The sequence below is a fragment of the Oncorhynchus tshawytscha genome, linkage group LG04, assembly GCF_018296145.1.
Source record: "Oncorhynchus tshawytscha isolate Ot180627B linkage group LG04, Otsh_v2.0, whole genome shotgun sequence".
NCBI classification, from domain to species: domain Eukaryota; kingdom Metazoa; phylum Chordata; class Actinopteri; order Salmoniformes; family Salmonidae; genus Oncorhynchus; species Oncorhynchus tshawytscha.
The window spans coordinates 57,543,033-57,562,164 of NC_056432.1; the positions used below are offsets into that span (position 1 = coordinate 57,543,033).

Consider the following 19,132-nt stretch of genomic DNA (forward strand, 5'->3'; position numbering starts at 1 on the left):
TAGTGGAATGGAAGGTCAGTGTGTGTGTGTGTGTGTGTGATATAGTACTAGTGGTATGGAAGGTCAGTGTGTGTGTGTGTGTGTGTGTGTGTGTGTGTGTGTGTGGATATAGTACTAGTGGAATGGAAGGTCAGTGTGTGGGTGTGTGTGTGTGTGTATATATAGTACTAGTGGAATGCAAGGTCAGTGTGTGCGCGTGGATATAGTACTAGTGGAATGGAAGGTCAGTGTGTGTGTGTGGATATAGTACTAGTGGAATGGAAGGGTAGTGTGTGTGTGTGTGAGTGTGTGTGGATATAGTACTAGTGGAATGGAAGGTTAGTGTGTGTGTGTGTGTGGATGGAAGGTTAGTGTGTGTGTGTGTGTGTGTGGATATAGTACTAGTGGAATGGAAGGTTAGTGTGTGTGTGTGTGTGTGTGTGTGTGTGTGTGTGTGTGTGTGTGTGGATATAGTACTAGTGGAATGGAAGGTCAGTGTGTGTCTGTGTGTGTGATATAGTACTAGTGGAATGGAAGGTTAGTGTGTGTGTGTGTGTGTGTGTGTATAGTACTAGTGGAATGGAAGGTTAGTGTGTGTGTGTGTGTGTGTGTGGATATAGTACTTGTGGAATGGAAGGTTAGTGTGTGTGTGTGTGTGTGTGTGTATATAGTACTAGTGGAATGGAAGGTTAGTGTGTGTGTGTGTGTGTGTGTGTGTGTGTGTGTGTGTGTGTGTGTGTGTGTGGATATAGTACTAGTGGAATGGAAGGTTAGTGTGTGTGTGTGTGTGTGGATATAGTACTAGTGGAATGGAAGGTCAGTGTGTGTGTGTGTGTGTGTGTGTGTGTGTGTGTGTGTGTGTGTGGATATAGTACTAGTGGTATGGAAGGTCAGTGTGTGTGTGTGTGTGTGTGTGTGGATATAGTACTAGTGGAATGGAAGGTCAGTGTGTGGGTGTGTGTGTGTGTGTGTATATATATATAGTACTAGTGGAATGCAAGGTCAGTGTGTGCGCGTGGATATAGTACTAGTGGAATGGAAGGTCAGTGTGTGTGTGTGGATATAGTACTAGTGGAATGGAAGGGTAGTGTGTGTGTGTGTGAGGATATAGTACTAGTGGAATGGAAGGTTAGTGTGTGTGTGTGTGTGTGTGTGTGTGTGTGTGTGTGTGTGTGTGTGTGTGTGTGTGTGGATATAGTACTAGTGGAATGGAAGGTTAGTGTGTGTGTGTGTGTGTGTGTGTGTGTGTGTGTGTGTGTGTGGCTATAGTACTAGTGGAATGGAAGGTTAGTGTGTGTGTGTGTGTGGATATAGTACTAGTGGAATGTCAGTGTGTGTGTGTGGCTATAGTACTAGTGGAATGGAAGGTTGGAGTGTGTGTGTGTGTGTGGATATAGTACTAGTGGAATGGAAGGTCAGTGTGTGTGTGTGTGGATATAGTACTAGTGGTATGGAAGGTCAGTGTGTGTGTGTGTGTGTGTGTGTGTGTGTGTGTGTGTGTGTGTGTGTGTGTGTGTGTGGATATAGTACTAGTGGAATGGAAGGTTAGTGTGTGTGTGTGTGTGTGTGTGTGTGTGTGTGTGTGTGATATAGTACTAGTGGAATGGAAGGTCAGTGTGTGTGTGTGTGTGTGGATATAGTACTAGTGGAATGGAAGGTCAGTGTGTGTGTGTGTGGATATAGTACTAGTGGAATGGAAGGTCAGTGTGTTTGGATGTAACTGACGGGTGGATTTGGTGTTTACATGCTATAACAGTATGGGTTTGGTAAATCAGAATCACAAACAACAATTATAGATTTTTCATATTGTCTAAGTCTCCATGCACACACACCATGAGGAGAAGCAGTAAACCAATGTGCTGTGACTTTGATTCCCTTCCTCATTTGCATTGTTTTGACAAACCAAATTAGGGTGGGCACACTAATTGGATAACAAGCAGGGCAGTCAGACAGAAGCGGGGTAGAGACATGTTGACCGGGTCACAGGAAAAGTGGAGTCTGGGTTAGCTTTACTGATAGCCCCACTGACAAGAACGGGGTATGCTACTTTGATGTGAGAGCAATTGCAAGATATATCTAATTAAAAACCAATTTAAATCGCTGATCGTGTTAGTACTTAAGCAGACTGCAAGTGTCAGGGTTTAAATGGATTATGCCTACCCTTTGTGCCAGACTGCCATTGACCTACAGTGTGAGGAGCACCAAATGATCATGTCTGCTGTGTTAGTGTGACTTCTTTTACACATACACACACTCCACCGCCCTGAAGAGTGTACGGTCGTCCTCACTGAAACAACTCACACCTATCACATAAAATATCCTCACATCATAAAGCTGCCCTTTTAATGATGATTAGCATTCCTTAATGGATTTAGGTGGTCTGCTATCTCTTTCGCTATCCCTTCTGCCAGTGAGCGCTCCCTCGAGTTAGATAGCAATGAGGGTAAGCCATTTTCATTAGTGACCTCCTTTCTCTTTCTAGAAATACCCCCCATGACCGCAACACACACCTCCGGTTCTAAGCGGTGTGATGTTCTTCTCCTGACGGGGGCTATATTATAAAGCAAGGAAACCACTGCACAAGAAACTGTGTGAAACAGTGTTAACCAGCGGGGCACTTGCTTTCACTGTATGAGAGAGTGGGTGGGCGGACTGCCTGGGTAGAACCAATCATATGTAAAAATAGCCCCCTAGACGCTCTAGAAATATCCTAACTCTTCAGAGAAAACACAGGTCTTTCATCATCTTTACTAAAACATGAACTCTACAAAGTACACAATGCTCTCATTAGTAGGAGATTACGTCTCAAGTGTGTATAAACCGGTGCCACAAAGGCTAGTATGTACTGAAAAACAGGAAGTGGCATACTTGTACACTCTCAACCCTGTGCACAATGGAGAGGGCTGAAAAGAAATCACTATTCCTCAAAATGGCTGCCTGTTTACCTGCTCCTTGATGCCACTGACAGATGCTGCCAGGGAGTAATAAGACAGGAAGAGGACATCTGAGGAGGCGATTAAAAGAAACGTGCATAATGCAAACTAACTCTGGGGAGTTAAAATGCAAACCACAACTACCAAGTTGCGCGACTGTTGCAAAATACACTAACGGTCAAAAGTTTTAGAACACCTACTCATTCAAGTGTTTTTCTGAATTTTTTACTATTTTCGACTTTGTAGAATAATAGTGAAAGACATCAAAACCATACAATAACACATATGGAATCAAGTAGTAACCAAAAAAGTGTGAAACCAATGAAACTATATTTAATTTTTCAAAGTAGTCACCCTTTGCCTTGATGACAGCTTCGCATACTTTTGGCATTCTCTCAACCAGCTTCATGAGGTAGTCACCTGGAATGTGTAATTTCTTTCCTTCTTAATGCGTTTGAGCCAATCAGTTGTGTTGTGACAAGGTAGGTGGGGTATACAGAAGATTGCCCTATTTGGTAAAAGACCAAGTCCATATTATGGCAAGAACAGCTCAAATAAGCAAAGAGAAACAACAGTCCATCATTACTATAAGACATGAAGGTGAATTAATATGGAAAATGTAAAGAACTTTGAAAGTTTCTTCAAGTGCAGTCACAAAAACCATCAAGCGCTATGATGAAAATGGCTCTTATGAGGACCGCCACAGGAATGGAAGACCCAGAGTTACCTCTGCTGCAGAGGATACGTTCATTTGAGTTACCAGCCTCAAATTGCACTCCTCTTTCTCTTCTGGTTAGAGCCAGTTTACACTGTACTGTGAAGGGAGTAGGACACAGCATTGTATGAGATCTTCAGGTTCTTGGCAATTTCTCACATGGAATAGCCTTCAATTCTCAGAACAAGAATAGACTGATGAGTTTCCGAAGAAAGTACTTTGTTTCTGGACATTTTGAGCCTGTAATTGAACCCACAATTGCTGATGCTCCAGATACTCAACTCGTCTAAAAGAAGGCCAGTTTAATTGCTTCTTTAAATCAGAAAAACAGTTTTCAGCTGTGCTAACATAACTGCAAAAGGGTTTTCTAATTATCAATTAATCTTTTAAAATGATAAATCTTGGATTAGCTAACACAACGTGGCATTGGAACACAGGAGTGATGGTTGCCATACTTTTAAGCTCATGCTATATTCTGGCTGGTATAGTTGAAATTCATCCTTTCGGCGTGTTGACCGTCACTTTCACGTTGAAATTCGATGCTGATTTTGTTAGGTTACCTGAGCCCTTTTAACGTAGGACCGTCACCCTAACATCCTCGGACAGAAAGTTACATTTTCGTCAAGGGGCTTATATAGGATTGGGAGAGAGGGCTGTGTTTCATAGTTTACAACCCATGTCTGTTCACTTGGACTGGGGCCTCTGAGTGAGCAGAGTGGTGTTCTTCTAAAGCTAAAAATTACATTAAATTTTTTCAAAAATAGTTTCATATTTAAACATTTAAATTGCACAGCAATTCCATATGAATCTGATAACTACAATGTGTAGATTTTCCAAGATACAGTTTGTCATCCTATCATCAGTAATCATGTCTCAGACGCCAACCGAACTGACATCATACTCATTAAGTCCCAAAGCATATTTTCAACTGGTTGGATTACCGAAATATGGTTCCATTTCTCATCTTTTGATGTCACCAGACTCTCTATGTTAACAAATGGATTTTCAATGGTCACATCGCTAGAGTCGAGAGAGGAAAACGGGGAAAGGTATTTATGGGGGTCATAAACCTCCCCCAACGTCATGACAGAAATAATGCACACTAGAATGCCCTTCTAGCCAATCAGAAAAACAGCATTCAACAATGCCATTGTATAATTCAGCAATAAGGAAGGCCTGAAGGGGTGTGGTGTATGGCCAGCATACCACAGCTAAGGGCTGTTCTTAGACACGACGCAACCCCCGAGGTGCCTTACTGCCATTACAAACTAGTTACAAAAGGTAATTAGAACAGTAAACAAGTCATTTTGTGTCATAACCGTGGCTTTCAGCCAATCAGCATTCAGGGCTCGAATGACCTTGTTTATAATTCAAAATATAGCTTTTTTTTGTAGAATATTACAGCCACTATTCCATGTGTTCTACATGTAAGCACGTGCGGTAGCATAGGATACTGAGCTCAGACAAGTAAAATAATACAACTTAAAATTATGATACTGTTCTTTTGAAATTAAATTATATAAAAAAATATTTTTTAAATGAACTGTTATAAGAAAATAATGCATTTCTTTGTGATGGTGTACAACACTTGTGGTGTTTTGTGGTTTTACATATAGCCTACAGTAACAAACAAATGACAATTTTATTTTGTTTGTATTTTAAAATGGTAGGCCTACCTAAAACCTTCCTAAACACAAGCAAATTATATATTTTTGCAATAGCATTAGTGTTGAATATTTTCTCCAAAATCGACAAATTTACCTTCCTGGGAAATTTGCAACCACACCGGTAATATCCCGGTATTGCTTTTCAAACTGAAAATGCTATTTAAAAGCATAATAGCAGTCCCCAAAAATCTGACATTGTTTTAACACTGTAAATGGAGAAATATGGACAAGAATCTAAATGGTTTCTTGTTGTAATTGGCACAATTTAATCAACTCAAAGTTTTGTCAAAGTCACCACACTACTTTGTTGATGTATCCTAAATGTAGGTTACGATCCTACAGCTTAGTGGAAATTACATTCGTTTCAGCTTACCTTTGACTGAAAGATGTCACCCAGCTTGTTGGCCCTCTTCTCTCCCCTGGCATCTGGCTATCAGTGGGATTTAGGAAGGTTGTGGCTGTTTTTACTTGATGATATGATAACCTGCTTATTGTAGTGACTGTCACAGAGAACAACTCCGGCTAAACAAATAGGCTTAGTAGCGGAGATTCAGCACCATGGATAGCACCGCGGTTGATCAAAGTCCTGCAAACCTGACTCATCAAGCCCGTGCACTCGCATTGTTCTATGATGTTACTATAACAAATGTTGCAAATGTCTATTTCCTCGAGCGCATTTGTGGACACAATGTATTGGACATTTTGTTAACAGTGAGTAGCTGCAGTTTATATGTTCATCCTCTACCAGTGCCACTAAGCTAGTTTGGGGATTTGTGAATGTGAGATGGCGATCGCCTTCAGTAACTGAGTCGAGATGTCACGTGTAGCCTAGCATTGCAATTTATAGAAGTCATGTAAGTAAGGGCCATTTTCTATTGGGGACTTTAAGTTGAGTAGGCGAAATATGGTTGGCTGCTTGCGTTGTGATGACTGGTCTAAATGTATGAATGAAGCTAAAGTTGATGTCAGTTTCGGGCAGCTATTCACACATGCATATTTTGTATTTTTGCATTAGTGCAGCATAAAAATGGTAGGCCATATTATTGGTCCACAACATTAGAATTCTCGGGAAATGGCAGGTGCTTGGTCGGGACAGTCTCGAGATACCGGTTACTGGTATTAAACCCTAAACAGCATATACAAAATGTATTTATTATAGTGTTAGAATGCATTGGCTCAGAACGGGATAACTAGATGTCTCGCTTGTCTAGTGTTAGTATTCAGAGTAGAGAAACACATGATTTTTCTATGACTTCGGGTCCAAATTCTACAAAGATCCAGCAAAAAAAAAAAAAGGACCATATACATTTCAGGTAAAATAACAACCCATTGCTCGTCTTCCAGGATAAATTAGCTAGCAATAGCAAGATAGCTAAATGTCAATGAATGTCATGTGTGTTTGATATTCGCTCAAATTAATATAGTTGTTTCACAGTTGGTTTTAATATTTTAACCTGCGTGTCATGATCGCTTCTGGTGTGGATGGACAAAATCAACACGCGCACGATGGCACATGGGCATGTCCGGTGTAGTCAGTATGTTATGAAAGCAAACAAACGCAAACCCACCCAACCACATCCAAGCTAAATCTCCCTCCCTCCCACAGTGAGAGGATGGTAGGTGTTTGATGAGTGCTGGTGCGTTGTGATATGATTGGCAGCTGAGAGAGGCGAGTGAAAGGAAAAGAACACACCTACTGATCTGCAAGATGTGCATGATTCCCCAGAAGGAGACGATTCACAGCTTCAAAAGCACTGCTGCCAGCCATACCCAAAGTCTGTGTCTGTCTTCAGAGACAGCTGGAGATCAAAGACTTTCCAAACAACATTAGTAAGCTGAGACCACAGTGACCACAACACACCTGTCATTCATCTCAGAGACAAGCTGTAAGGTCAGAGAGACTGGCCTCAATTGGTCATGGTTGTGGCTTCAGATGCATGGTCAAGTTCAATTACATAGACCACCACCAAAAGTTGTGTTATAGAAACGCTGCTATGACTGGTTTGTTTGAGTCGAGCATAGATGTTCACTTTGGGCCTGAGCTATTTGACTGAATCAGTCCTCTCCTGATATGATTTGAATCGACAAATGAATACTAATGCATTCTCTCATCATGTACTTAATAAATAGATCAATTCATTATGCTAATAGTGTTGGACTTAACGTAATCCTTTTGTCTGTCCTAGTCTGTCGGGACGTACAGTGGGAGGGACAAACCATTGAACTCAGTTACAAAAATCAATAAGCCAGAATAAATGGACTTTGACTTGAAAAGGTTTCGAGAGAATGCTGTGGGCCATAAGCCCTTGTCAACCCCCCTACCCTTGTCCAAACATCTTCACCATAAATCAACATGTCGTGCCGCCCCTCGTCCCACTCCAACCATTGTGCCCAAGAGCCAAAACCGTTTAATGCAGAACGTTAATTATATTTCAAACTAAACGGATGGAGAACGCCGGCTATTATCTCCGGGCTGAGCTGTGGCGGTCCGTCGATCATGTTTCTCTCATGGCGGGGAGCGACTTTGATCTGCAAAGCGGGGAGAATGGAAGAGGGGGAAAGAAAGAAAAACACTCAAGTTTTAATGGCTCTCCAGTGTGCTTAACGGAGAGGGAGAAGCCATGTCATGAGATACTATCCAACATGATCAATGGAAAGGGAAATCGCTACATCTGGGGATTCTTCACTGTCAAAGTTAGTGTGCTCCTGGCTGCCGGTGGGCTGGTCCACTGCTCCCGAGGTAGGAGACCGAAGACTGGAAAAAGTAGAGCTCCTTCCTCGCCTACACAAACTGTGTTGATTATATTATTACAAACAGCCACTTCATTTGTGGAGGACGGTAAGTGAGATGCCAACGTGCTGCACAGCAAGATACCTTCCTGATGAAAAATAAGAGACTATTGATAAAAGTAGTCTCTTTTCCGCCATTATTATTGACATTTCGGAAAATGAAATTATATGAATTAAGGAACAGCAGCAAATGGTGGTAAGCGACAGGCTAAACATAGAGATACTTAGGGGACGCTAGCCAAAGAGCGCAGCATTTGGCTGAATCAGAAAGCCAAGCTGAGCATTATAGCAATTTCTTGAAAGAGGAAAAAGGTCCACGGACCATGGACACAGGGATGGTTGCAGTTGGCTGAAATGGAGCAGATGGCCGGATGCTGTCCAGGGGGGACACAGTCACAGGACGGACACAGTAACTAATTTGGTTCCTGGTTTCTGGACACATTCAGAAAAGCAGATTAGATGTGCCAAGAGTGGTGGCGGCTTGGTCGTTGGTATTGCAATCCGTGTGTCTCGTCAGACCCTTGCCCTGGGGAAGGTCACAGGTCAACATGGCAGCTGCTGCTTTTCAAGTATCAATCTCCTGTAACCCAGTGGATGCAAAGGCATGCTTCACTGTTGATTGTGTTCATATAGCTCTTTGATGCACACAACACACTGATCTGAGGGAATCCCAGCAACATCTAATATTAAAGTGACACATGCTAAGACCGACCTTAATGCTCCTTTGTTTTTAATCTAATCTGAAAATGCTGTGCTATACAGTGATATGTCCTCAAGATAATTCCATAGCATTGATGATGCCAAGGCTTGGTGCTCGTCTATTCATGCTCTGGTTTGGGAGAGTGGTTGTGTGTCATCTTTACAGTAAAGAAGGTGTATACACTAGCATGGCAGGTGCCCGAGTTACATTATGGCATAGTTTTTGAGGACGTACAGTAGGAGGGACAAACCATTGAATTCAGTTACAATAAACCAGAATAAATTGACTTTGACTTGAAAAGGTTAGGGGAGAATGCTGTAGGCCATAAGCCCTTGTCAACCCCCCTACCCTTGTTCAAACATCTTCACCATAAATCAACATGTCACGCCGCCCCTCGTCCCACTCCAACCATTGTGCCCAAGAGCCAAAACCATTAATACAGAACGTTAATTAATTTTCAAACTAAACGGGTGGAGCACGCCGGCTATTATCTCCGGGCTGAGATTTGGCGGTCCAGTCGATCATGTTTCTCTCATGGCGGGGAGCGACTTTGATCTGCAAAGCGGGGAGAATGGAAGAGGGGGAAAGAAAGAAAAACCCCAATGTTCCTCACTGTGAGCGAGGAATCTGGCAAACCCTCTCGCAAACTCATTGTCATCCTGTATAGGAGGTGTCAAGGGTGCAAGTGAGGATAGAAAGACACTGGGTAAAATGAATAAGAACACAATGAAAGCAGAAAGAGCGAGAGACATTGCCCCTGACTGAGTTTCTCCAGTCTAAGAACAGTCGTGAGAGGGAGAGAGTGAGTCACAAGCTTAGCCTTCAGCCCAGACAAACCGGTAGCGACTCCCGGACAGAGATTGAGTTCAGACTGCAGGTGAACCAGTCTGAAAGGCCTGGGGCCAGTGACACACAGACAGCCCTCTCAGTTCTCTCAGCCCAAGCTCCAGATTGAGTTCTGAGAGCACCTCACCTGGACGGAACCCCCTGCTGCTTCCCCTGAATGTCTCTCAGCTCCCAAAACACCATTCACAGCTGCCGAGAAGAGGAGTAAGGGGTGAAATGGGGACACAACAGCTCTCTCCTTCTCCTGAGATATTATTCCTTTTAGAAATAAGTGTCGGACTCTGCTGCTCTCCCACTGAGAAAGACTGTCATTAGAAGTCTTATCCAAAAATGAGCTGCTGGTATTACATCGCCACGTTAGTGAATAATAGACATTTTAAATAAATTGGCTGACATAAACAAGTTACTAAAACAGATAGAAATTGTGTACTAATGGATTATAAAACAGTAGAAGGCTAGAAAGGAGAGAGTAAGACTTCAAACTGTATATATATGAGTGTGCTTAAAGTGCATTGAAAGGGCTCTGGGGTGATGTACAGTCGTGGCCAAAGGTTTTGAGAATGAAACAAATATTAATTTCTACAAAGTTTGCTGCTTCACTGTCTTTAGATATTTTTGTCAGATGTTTTTTGGAATACTGAAGTATAATTACAAGCATTTCATAAGTGTCAAAGGCTTTTATTGACAATTACATGAAGTTGATGCAAAGAGTCAATATTTGCAGTGTTGACCCTTCTTTTTCAAGAGCTCTGCAATCCGCCCTGGCATGCTGTCAATTAACTTCTGGACCACATCCTGACTGATGGCAGCCCATTCTTGCATAATCCATGCTTGGAGTTTGTCAGAATATGTGGGGTTTTGTTTGTCCACCCGCCTCTTGAGGATTGACCACAAGTTCTCAATGGGATTAAGGTCTGGGGAGTTTCCTGACCATGGACCCAAAATATCGATGTTTTGTTCCTCGAGCCACTTAGTTATCACTTTTGCCTTATGGCAAGGTGCTCCATCATGCTGGAAAAGGCATTGTTCGTCACCAAACTGTTCCTGGATGGTTGGGAGAAGTTGCTCACGGAGGATGTGTTGGTACTATTCTTTATTCATGGCTGTGTTCTTAAGCAAAATTGTGAGTGAGCCCACTTCCTTGGCTGAGAAGCAACCCCACACATGAATGGTCTCAGGATGCTTTACTGTTGACAGGACACAGGACTGATGGTAGCGCTCACCTTATCATCTCCAGACAAGCTTTTTTCCGGATGCCCCAAACAATCGGAAAGGGGATTCAGAGAAAATTACTTTACCCCAGTCCTCAGCAGTCCAATCCCTGTACCTTTTGCAGAATATCAGTCTGTCCCTGATGTTTTTCCTGGAGAGAAGTGGCTTCTTTGCTGCCCTTCTTGACACCAGGCCATCCTCCAAAAGTCTTCGCCTCACTGTGCGTGCAAATGCACTCACACCTGCCTGCTGCCACTCCTGAGCAAGCTCTGTACTGGTGGTGCCCAGATCCCGAAGCCGAATCAACTTTAGGAGACGGTCCTGGCGCTTTCTGGACTTTCTTGGGCGCCCTGAAGCCTTCACAACAATTGAACCGCTCTCCTTTGAAGTTCTTGATGATCCCTTTTTGATGATCCCTTTTTGTGCAAAGCAATGATGATGGCACGTGTTTCCTTGCAGGTAACCATGGTTGACAGAGGAAGAACAATGATTCCAAGCACCACCCTCCTTTTGAAGCTTCCAGTCTGTTATTCGAACTCAATCAGCATGACAGAGTGATCTCCAGCCTTGTTCTCGTCAACACAAACACACACGTGTTAACGAGAGAATCACTGACATGTCAGCTGGTCCTTTTGTGGCAGGGCTGAAATGCAGTGGAAATGTTTTTAGGATTCAGTTCATTTGAATGGCAAATATGGACTTTGCAATTAATTGCAATTAATCTGATCACTCTTCATATCATTCTTGAGTATATGCAAATTGCCATCATACAAACTGAGGCAGCAGACTTCGTCAAATGTAATATTTGTGTCATTCTCAAAACTTTTGGCCACGACTGTAGAGTAATGCCCGATTCGATTAGAGCACCATGCTCTTCCCTACTTTGTTGGTTGAAAACTGTATAAAGGAGGATACAAGAGTGCAAAACACTTCAATAACTTAAGAATGGAAAATACACCTGGCTTACATTCAGATTGCTCGACTGCTTCTGCTCTCAGACCACTGGATTTGTGGATTTCTCCAGGACGCTCTATGATAAAAAATATGAAGGTGTTTTAACTGGTGCTTATTCTTCAGCCAAAGGACAGCTGAAAGGGGCTCATTACACTGTCCATCCATAGATCTCAGCATCCCGACCACTCCATTCGAACATATTGATTACTGTCTGTCTGCAACAGCCTCTGAACGCCCAGAGTTATTATGTGCTTGTCAGCTGCTAAATTGGTAAAATGGGTGAAAGCTTCTCTTCTGTTGGTGTCTGTACAGGAAAAGTAGGGCTACATTTGTGTGTTTGTCAAGTGTTGCAATGAACCACTCATCTTGCTTGGTTCATACAAGAACAAACTAAATATGTGTCCATCTATGAAGACAGGGAAACAATGTAGGAGACAATCTTTTGAAAGTAGATTCTTATTCCCATCGCTGGAAACTCCGCCCAAAATCCTCTGACAGTTCCCCCGGAGAACATGTTATGTCCAGGTCAGAGCATGTGCTGCAGGAGAACAGCCCCTAGATGTACACACACACACACACACACACACACACACACACACACACACAATGACCCACTGTATAAGGGCAGGCCATCCACTCTTTCTCCTCCTGAACAAGCCGTCAAATGTGTGCTGATGCTCTGGGGAGAAACATCACCGGAGTCACCATGCTGTCATACAGACAGTCACAGTCCCACTAAGTAAACCACTGAAACACTAGAGCACTACTCCATCCTCAGAAAGGTATAGAATCCATGCTGTTTCCTTTGAAGAGGTGTGTGAGATATACACAACATACAGTGCCTTGCGAAAGTATTTGGCCCCCTTGAACTTTGCGACCTTTTGCCACATTTCAGGCTTCAAACATAAAGATATAAAACTGTATTTTTTTGTGAAGAATCAACAACAAGTGGGACACAATCATGAAGTGGAACGACATTTATTGGATATTTCAAACTTTTTTAACAAATCAAAAACTGAAAAATTGGTTCCGTTAGGTTCCGGCAGGTTCCGTTAACTTCACGTGCTTCTGAGATTTCTGCCTTTGTGACCCCAGACAACTTCCTACAGTACTCAGTCATGGCTTTTGGGATGCGAAATGCACCAGCCACCTTCCAACGACTGGTTAACTCCGTATTAGCTGGCGTTCCTAATTGTAGTGCATACCTTGATGACCTAGTGATATATTCGTCTGAGTGGTCAGATCATGTTGACTCGCTAAGGGTAGTATGTGAACGGTTGGCAGCTGCTTCTCTAACCCTGAACTTGGCAAAGTGCGAGTATGGGAAGGCTACTGTTACCTATCTCGGTAAAGAGGTTGGCCATGGACAGGTGCGCCCTGTTGATGCCAAGGTCTTGGCTATAACTGCATTCCCTGCACCTACCACCAGACGAGAGCTACGCCGCTTTTTAGGGATGGTTGGCTACTACCGTAGCTTCTGTAAAAATTTCTCTGCGGTAGTTGCTCCATTGACCGATTTGCTTAGTCCGGCAAGACCATTTGTGTGGTCCCCTGATTACACCTGTACTTGCTGCTCCAGATTTTGAACAACCGTTCAAACTTGAGGTAGATGCTAGTGCCAGAGGTGCTGGTGCTGTTCTACTGCAGCAGGACAAGAGTGGAGTGGATCATCCCGTTTGTTATTTTTCACGTAAATTTAATAAATGTCAAACAAACTATGCGACAATAGAACAAGAAGCTCTTGCTTTGTTGTTGGCTCTGCAATACTTTGAAGTATACATTGGTTCCGGTGCCCTACCCGTGATTGTATATACTGACCATAACCCCTTAGTTTTTCTCCACCGAATGTACAACCAGAACCAGCGCCTTATGTGTTGGGCGCTGATTGTACAAAATTATAATTTGGAGATCCGTCACAAAAAGGGTTCTGATAATGTGTTGGCAGATGCTTTGTCTCGTGTGTGAAAATGATTTCTGTATGTTTTGCAAGGTTGTTGCTTTGTTGTGAGTATTCATTGAAATACTGTAGTCGCAACCCCTAGGGTTGCTCTTTTAAGGGTGGGAGTGTTACGGATACAGTTATCCTGTGTGTGTATCCTGTGTGTGTGTTTCTTTTCTCTCCTTCTCCCCTCACAGGTGAAAATCATCACTCCCAAAATCAGACAACAATCAATCATCAATCATAAGACAAACCTACTATTTTCTACCCTATCACAGTTCCTTCCCCATGGTTTAAAAACCCCATCATTTGTTTGCTCTAGAGCTCAATCTCTCTGTAAATGCTATGTCTGTAGGTCTCTGTGTTTCACTCTCACTTTGTGTCTTAACCTCTCTTTTGTTTGAGCACCTCCATAGCACTTTGTCATCCCCTGTGAGTATTGTTTTGGTTATGGTGTTTGTTTGTTGCTGGTGGGAAAAGGGGAAAACAAGACAAGTCGCCCATGGGCATACACTACCCGTAGGTAAACTTTGTTAAATACACTAGTTAGAACTGGGCGGACCACCCACTGTATTTTTGGTTAGTTAGTTAGCTGTTGTTAAAGTAGGCTAGTCTAGCTTAGGGGTGTTTTTGTATTTATTGTTTCATTCCTTGGGTCCAGCTCAGCCCCTTTTCCTGCTCCCCCGCATTACCGTGTGTTTATAAATAAACCTGGAGTTTGACGGTAGATTTCTGTTGTCGTGGTTATTTCATTCACACTTTTACTTTGTCACAATAATAATTTGCATGAGATATGTTACGGGTCTCATTACCATCCCCCCTAGACTGTCGGGCCAAAAGGGATTCGTAACAGTTCCACAGGGATGGAGCATGTTGACTCCAATGCTTCCCACAGCTGTGTTAAGCTGGCTAGATGGAATTATTGATACACACAGGAAACTGTTGTGTTTGAACCCAACAGCAATTCTTGACACAAACTGGTGCGTCTGGCAGTATTGCCATGCCCCATTCAAAGGCACTTAAATCTTTTGGCTTGCCCATTCACCCTCGGAATAGCACACATGCACAATCCATGTCTCAAAACTTAAAAATCCTCCTTTAACCGGTCTCCTCCCCTTCATCTACACTGATTGAAGTGGATTTAACAAGTGGCATCAATAAGGGATTCTAATTTTCACCTGGTTAGTCTGTCAGGGGTGTCAAACTCATTCCACGGCGGTCCGAGTGTCTGCAGGTTTTAGTTTTTTCCTTTCAATTACGACCTAAACATCCAGGTGAGGGGAGTTCCTCACTAATTAGTGACCTTAATGAGACAATCAAGGGTGGAACGAAAACCCACAGCTACTCGGCCCTAGATGAAATGAGTTTGACACGTGGTCTATGTCATGAAAAGAGCAGGTGTTCCTAATGTTTTGTACACTCTGTATGAGATCAGCGAAGATCCAACACCATGATAATCAATTTGATAGGTTTGGAGTGAGTGGGATTGAGAGAATGCTGGAGACAGTCACAGCAGGGGGGAATAGAAGACAATGGGTGTGTGTGTGTGTGTGCTTGGAAACAGAGGGTGAGAGAGTGAGTGACTGTGTGCAGCCAGCAGAGCAGAAACCTCCATCTGGGAGAAGTGTGATGAAGTAATCAAGTGCATATTGTATGATGCAGAGAGGCACCACTCCATACTGCGAGCCCAAAGAGGAGGTACCCAAACTCCCATATCTCTCAACTCCCATTGAACCTGACACAAAAAAACACGGAATAAAAAAAACCTGTGTCCCTATAGTATGACAAACCATGTTATACTGAACAAAAATATAAAACGCAACATGTAATGTGTTGGTCTCATGTTTCATGAGCTGAAATATAAGATCCTGCTGACTGCAGGAATGCCCACAAGAGCCGTTGCCAGAGAATTGAATGTTCTTTTCTCTACCGTAAGCTGCCTCCAACGTCGTTTTAGAGAATTTGGCAGTACGTCTAACCGGCCTCACAACCGACACTATGTGTATGGCGTCGTGTGGGCGAGTGGTTTGCTGATGTCAACATTGTGAACAAGTGAACAGAGTGGCAGTGGGGTTATGCAATGGGCAGGCATAAGCTACAGACAAAGAACACAATCGCATTTTACTGATGGCAATTTGAATGCAGAGAGATACCGTGACGAGATCCTAAAGCCCGTTGATGTGCCATTCATCCGACGCCGTCGCCTCATGTTTCAGCATGATAATGCACGGCCCATGTCGCAAGAATCTGCACACAATTACTGGAAGCTGAACAGTTCTATCCGTGGCCTGCATACTCACCAGATATGTCACCAATTGAGCATGTTTGGGATGGTCTGGACAGCGTGTTCCAGTTCCTGGCAATATCCAGCAATTTGCACAGCCATTGAAGACCAGTGGGACAACATTACACAGGCCACAATCAACAGTCTGATCAACTCTATGTGAAGGAGATGTGTCGCGCTGCATGAGGCAAATGGTGGTCACACCAGATACTGACTGGTTTTCTGATCCACGCCCCTAACTATTTTTTAAGGGTGTCTGTGACCAACAGATGCATATCTGTATTGCCAGTCATGTGAAATCCATAGATTAGGGCGTAATTTATTTATTTCAATTGACTGATTTCCTTATATGAACTGTAAATCAGTCAAATCTTTCAAATTGTTGCATGTTGCGTTTCTATTTTTGTTCAGTATATTTTTTTACCTCTAAACTAATGAATCTTCAACTGCTAAGGGCATGAAACGTATATTTTTCGACCTCCTCGATCCCATTGACACCTCCTCAGACGAGTCAATAAAAGCCTGAGGCTGATGGCTCTGGCATAGAGTGTTGCTCATTAAATTAAAACATGATTATACTATTTGAAAAGGTCAAATGTCAATCTCTTTGGCAGGAAATAGGCTGGAGACTGCCGTGCTTAAACACTGTGTGCTGTGACGCATCAAATGGCCCCCCGAGCAGCTATTAGCATTCATCACAGCCAGTCTGCAGAGACGAGAACGGTGCAACGTTTTGCCCTATTCCTCGTTACATAGGCGCTTGTTTGTTTTTGACTTCCAGACTTCCAGTGCCCAACACGACACATTGCTCGTTTTACCAGGATCACAAGGCTTTTTGGGCTCAGTGAATGGTTTTCACTGGCCATCTTAAAATTAAAATACACATTCATTCTGTAAAGATAGGAAGTGTGTGGGCAGGCAGGATTTTCATCCAAAACCCAGCTATAAATAACAAGCGAATGTGAGAGAAAGAATAGAAGAAAGAAGAAAAAATAAGAGTGGGAGGCACATTAAACTGGCCAAACATTTGGTAAGCAGAGTCTGTTCGAGCACAGAGTACACTCAACTGCAGACAATTACAAACTAACTAAAAGATGTATGAAAATGTAGGCTAGATCTACGAAATGTCGCAATTACAGGCCATGCCCGGGTCTTAGGATGAAACTGGACCATCTGTTTTGATGGTGTTTACACTACACACCATAAACATGGTCTAAAATTATTGACAGGAGAATCATTATCAATCACCACAGCCATATTCTGTCCATGTTCCCGATCTGGTTTTAAACAAATCACCCTGGATTGGTCATGTATGATGGTTGGGTCAGAGCTTAATATGTGATTAAGTTCCATGGCTTGAAGACGAGGACTTGGTGTGATAGAATGGACCTCCCAGGATGAGGATGGCCCAAAGAGGAGGAGTTAAGCTGCCGGAGAGATTCGACTGACCCTCCGCCAGAAACCGAGGCTCACATGTACGTGTGTGTGTGTGTGTGTATGTATGCTTCACGCACAAGCGTGTGTACATAAAGCCTTACAAATGTCCCAGAAATGCTCCACGTCTTCTTAACTATGTCAGTCTTAACATTGTCTATTATGAAGTCGCACAGATGGAACAAAACAATCAGCATGAACATAGGCCTAGCTTTGGCCCTGTCCTGACTGATATCTTATCTCAATCTACGGGCTGCTGATAATCTACACATCCTCTTCCTGCTGTCTGTCCTCTCTGACCGTGCCACCTTATCCCAAGGTCAGGAGTGTTTTAAAGACTGCTGCTAACATTGGCTCTTATCGGTCATGTCCCCATGCTGAAGTGTGACCTGTGGCTTTCACTTCATCACTGAAAACTCATCCATCTAATCTATTTAAATCGAAAGCCATTCAAGGTTAGAATTACATGTTTTATATGGATATTGACACATAATATTGGCCTTCAATGTACAAATCACACTTCATGCAAACTAATCTAATCCAAAAAGCATTGCGGGTCAGTGAACACAAAATAGATCATTGAAAGTCATGGCGATTACCAATGAATTCTTCTCGAACAGAGCCTAATCTGACCCAGCATGAGACCTCTCCCCTAATCACCATTACATTTTTCCTATGGGTCAGTGTGCCACTCACCTCCCACTGGTATTGCGCAGGATGACCAGGGCGTCAGGGAAGCCATCCATGTTGTAGTCTCCCAGGTGCAGGGTGATGGGGTTGTGGAGCTCCCCAGCAGGAGGGGTGGTCTGGGGGGGCACAAAGCCCCAGAGAGTCTCCCTCCTCTGGAAATCAGTCAGGACTGGCACCCACTGCAACAGGAGAGAAAACAACGAAGATGGTTCAGCTCATTGATGATATAGTATACTACACCGAAATGAGACTCGGAGCGAAAAGAATATGAAACAACATGGACTATTATTAACTGCTGGTGTATTTAGCAGAAATGACATCGGGGTGTTAGCGGGTTCAGAAGGGTTGATGAATTACCACCATTAATGCTACAAGTCAAAAGTTAGAAATAAGTGCTAGGGCAGAGGGAATTTCTTCCTTCCTGTTCACAGCATTAAAACAGTCATTTCCCATCAGACCATATTTTGTATTTGAAAAGAGCTGCAGAAATGAGATATATCCCTGTGAAACCCACTATGACTGTGTGGCCTATCCTTGACCTCCCCTGATTATACAGTACTATGATAAATATTGCAGTGAAAGAGACTATATATTGATAGAGATACTCGCCCACTGCCCTCCCCTGCAAAGCTCTAACAACACATATTCCACCCTTGACAGCTCAACTGAGTAGTCAATAAACCCTGGGGACCTCTCTCTCTGACAGTGACAGATGTTCATCATAATAGAATGTGAATGTACAAAAATTCATACTAACTACTGTGGGAAAATTCATTATATTCACAAAAATGTATGCACTCACTACTGTACGTCGCTAAGGATAAGAACGCCTGCTAAATATATATATATATTTTTAAAGTGTCATACTTAATTAGTCATTGAACACTATAACGAATAGTGAATCAAATCCAAGTAAGATTCCCTAATAGTGACGCATCCAATGATAAAAATGGCCAGTCTCACAGAGCGACATCCTCAGATACCATCAC

At 42.9% G+C, this 19,132-nt stretch overlaps 1 protein-coding gene across 1 annotated transcript in view; it reads right to left on the minus strand.

The window, feature by feature from the left end:
- The window catches only part of LOC112249085 (T-cell immunomodulatory protein), a 131,786-nt gene that overhangs the window by 60,842 nt on the left and 51,812 nt on the right, over positions 1–19,132 (minus strand). Inside the window, exon 10 of the mRNA XM_024418729.2 lies at positions 18,150–18,322. Coding sequence (XP_024274497.1) covers positions 18,150–18,322 — 173 coding nt within the window. The remainder of the gene's footprint in view (positions 1–18,149; positions 18,323–19,132) is intronic.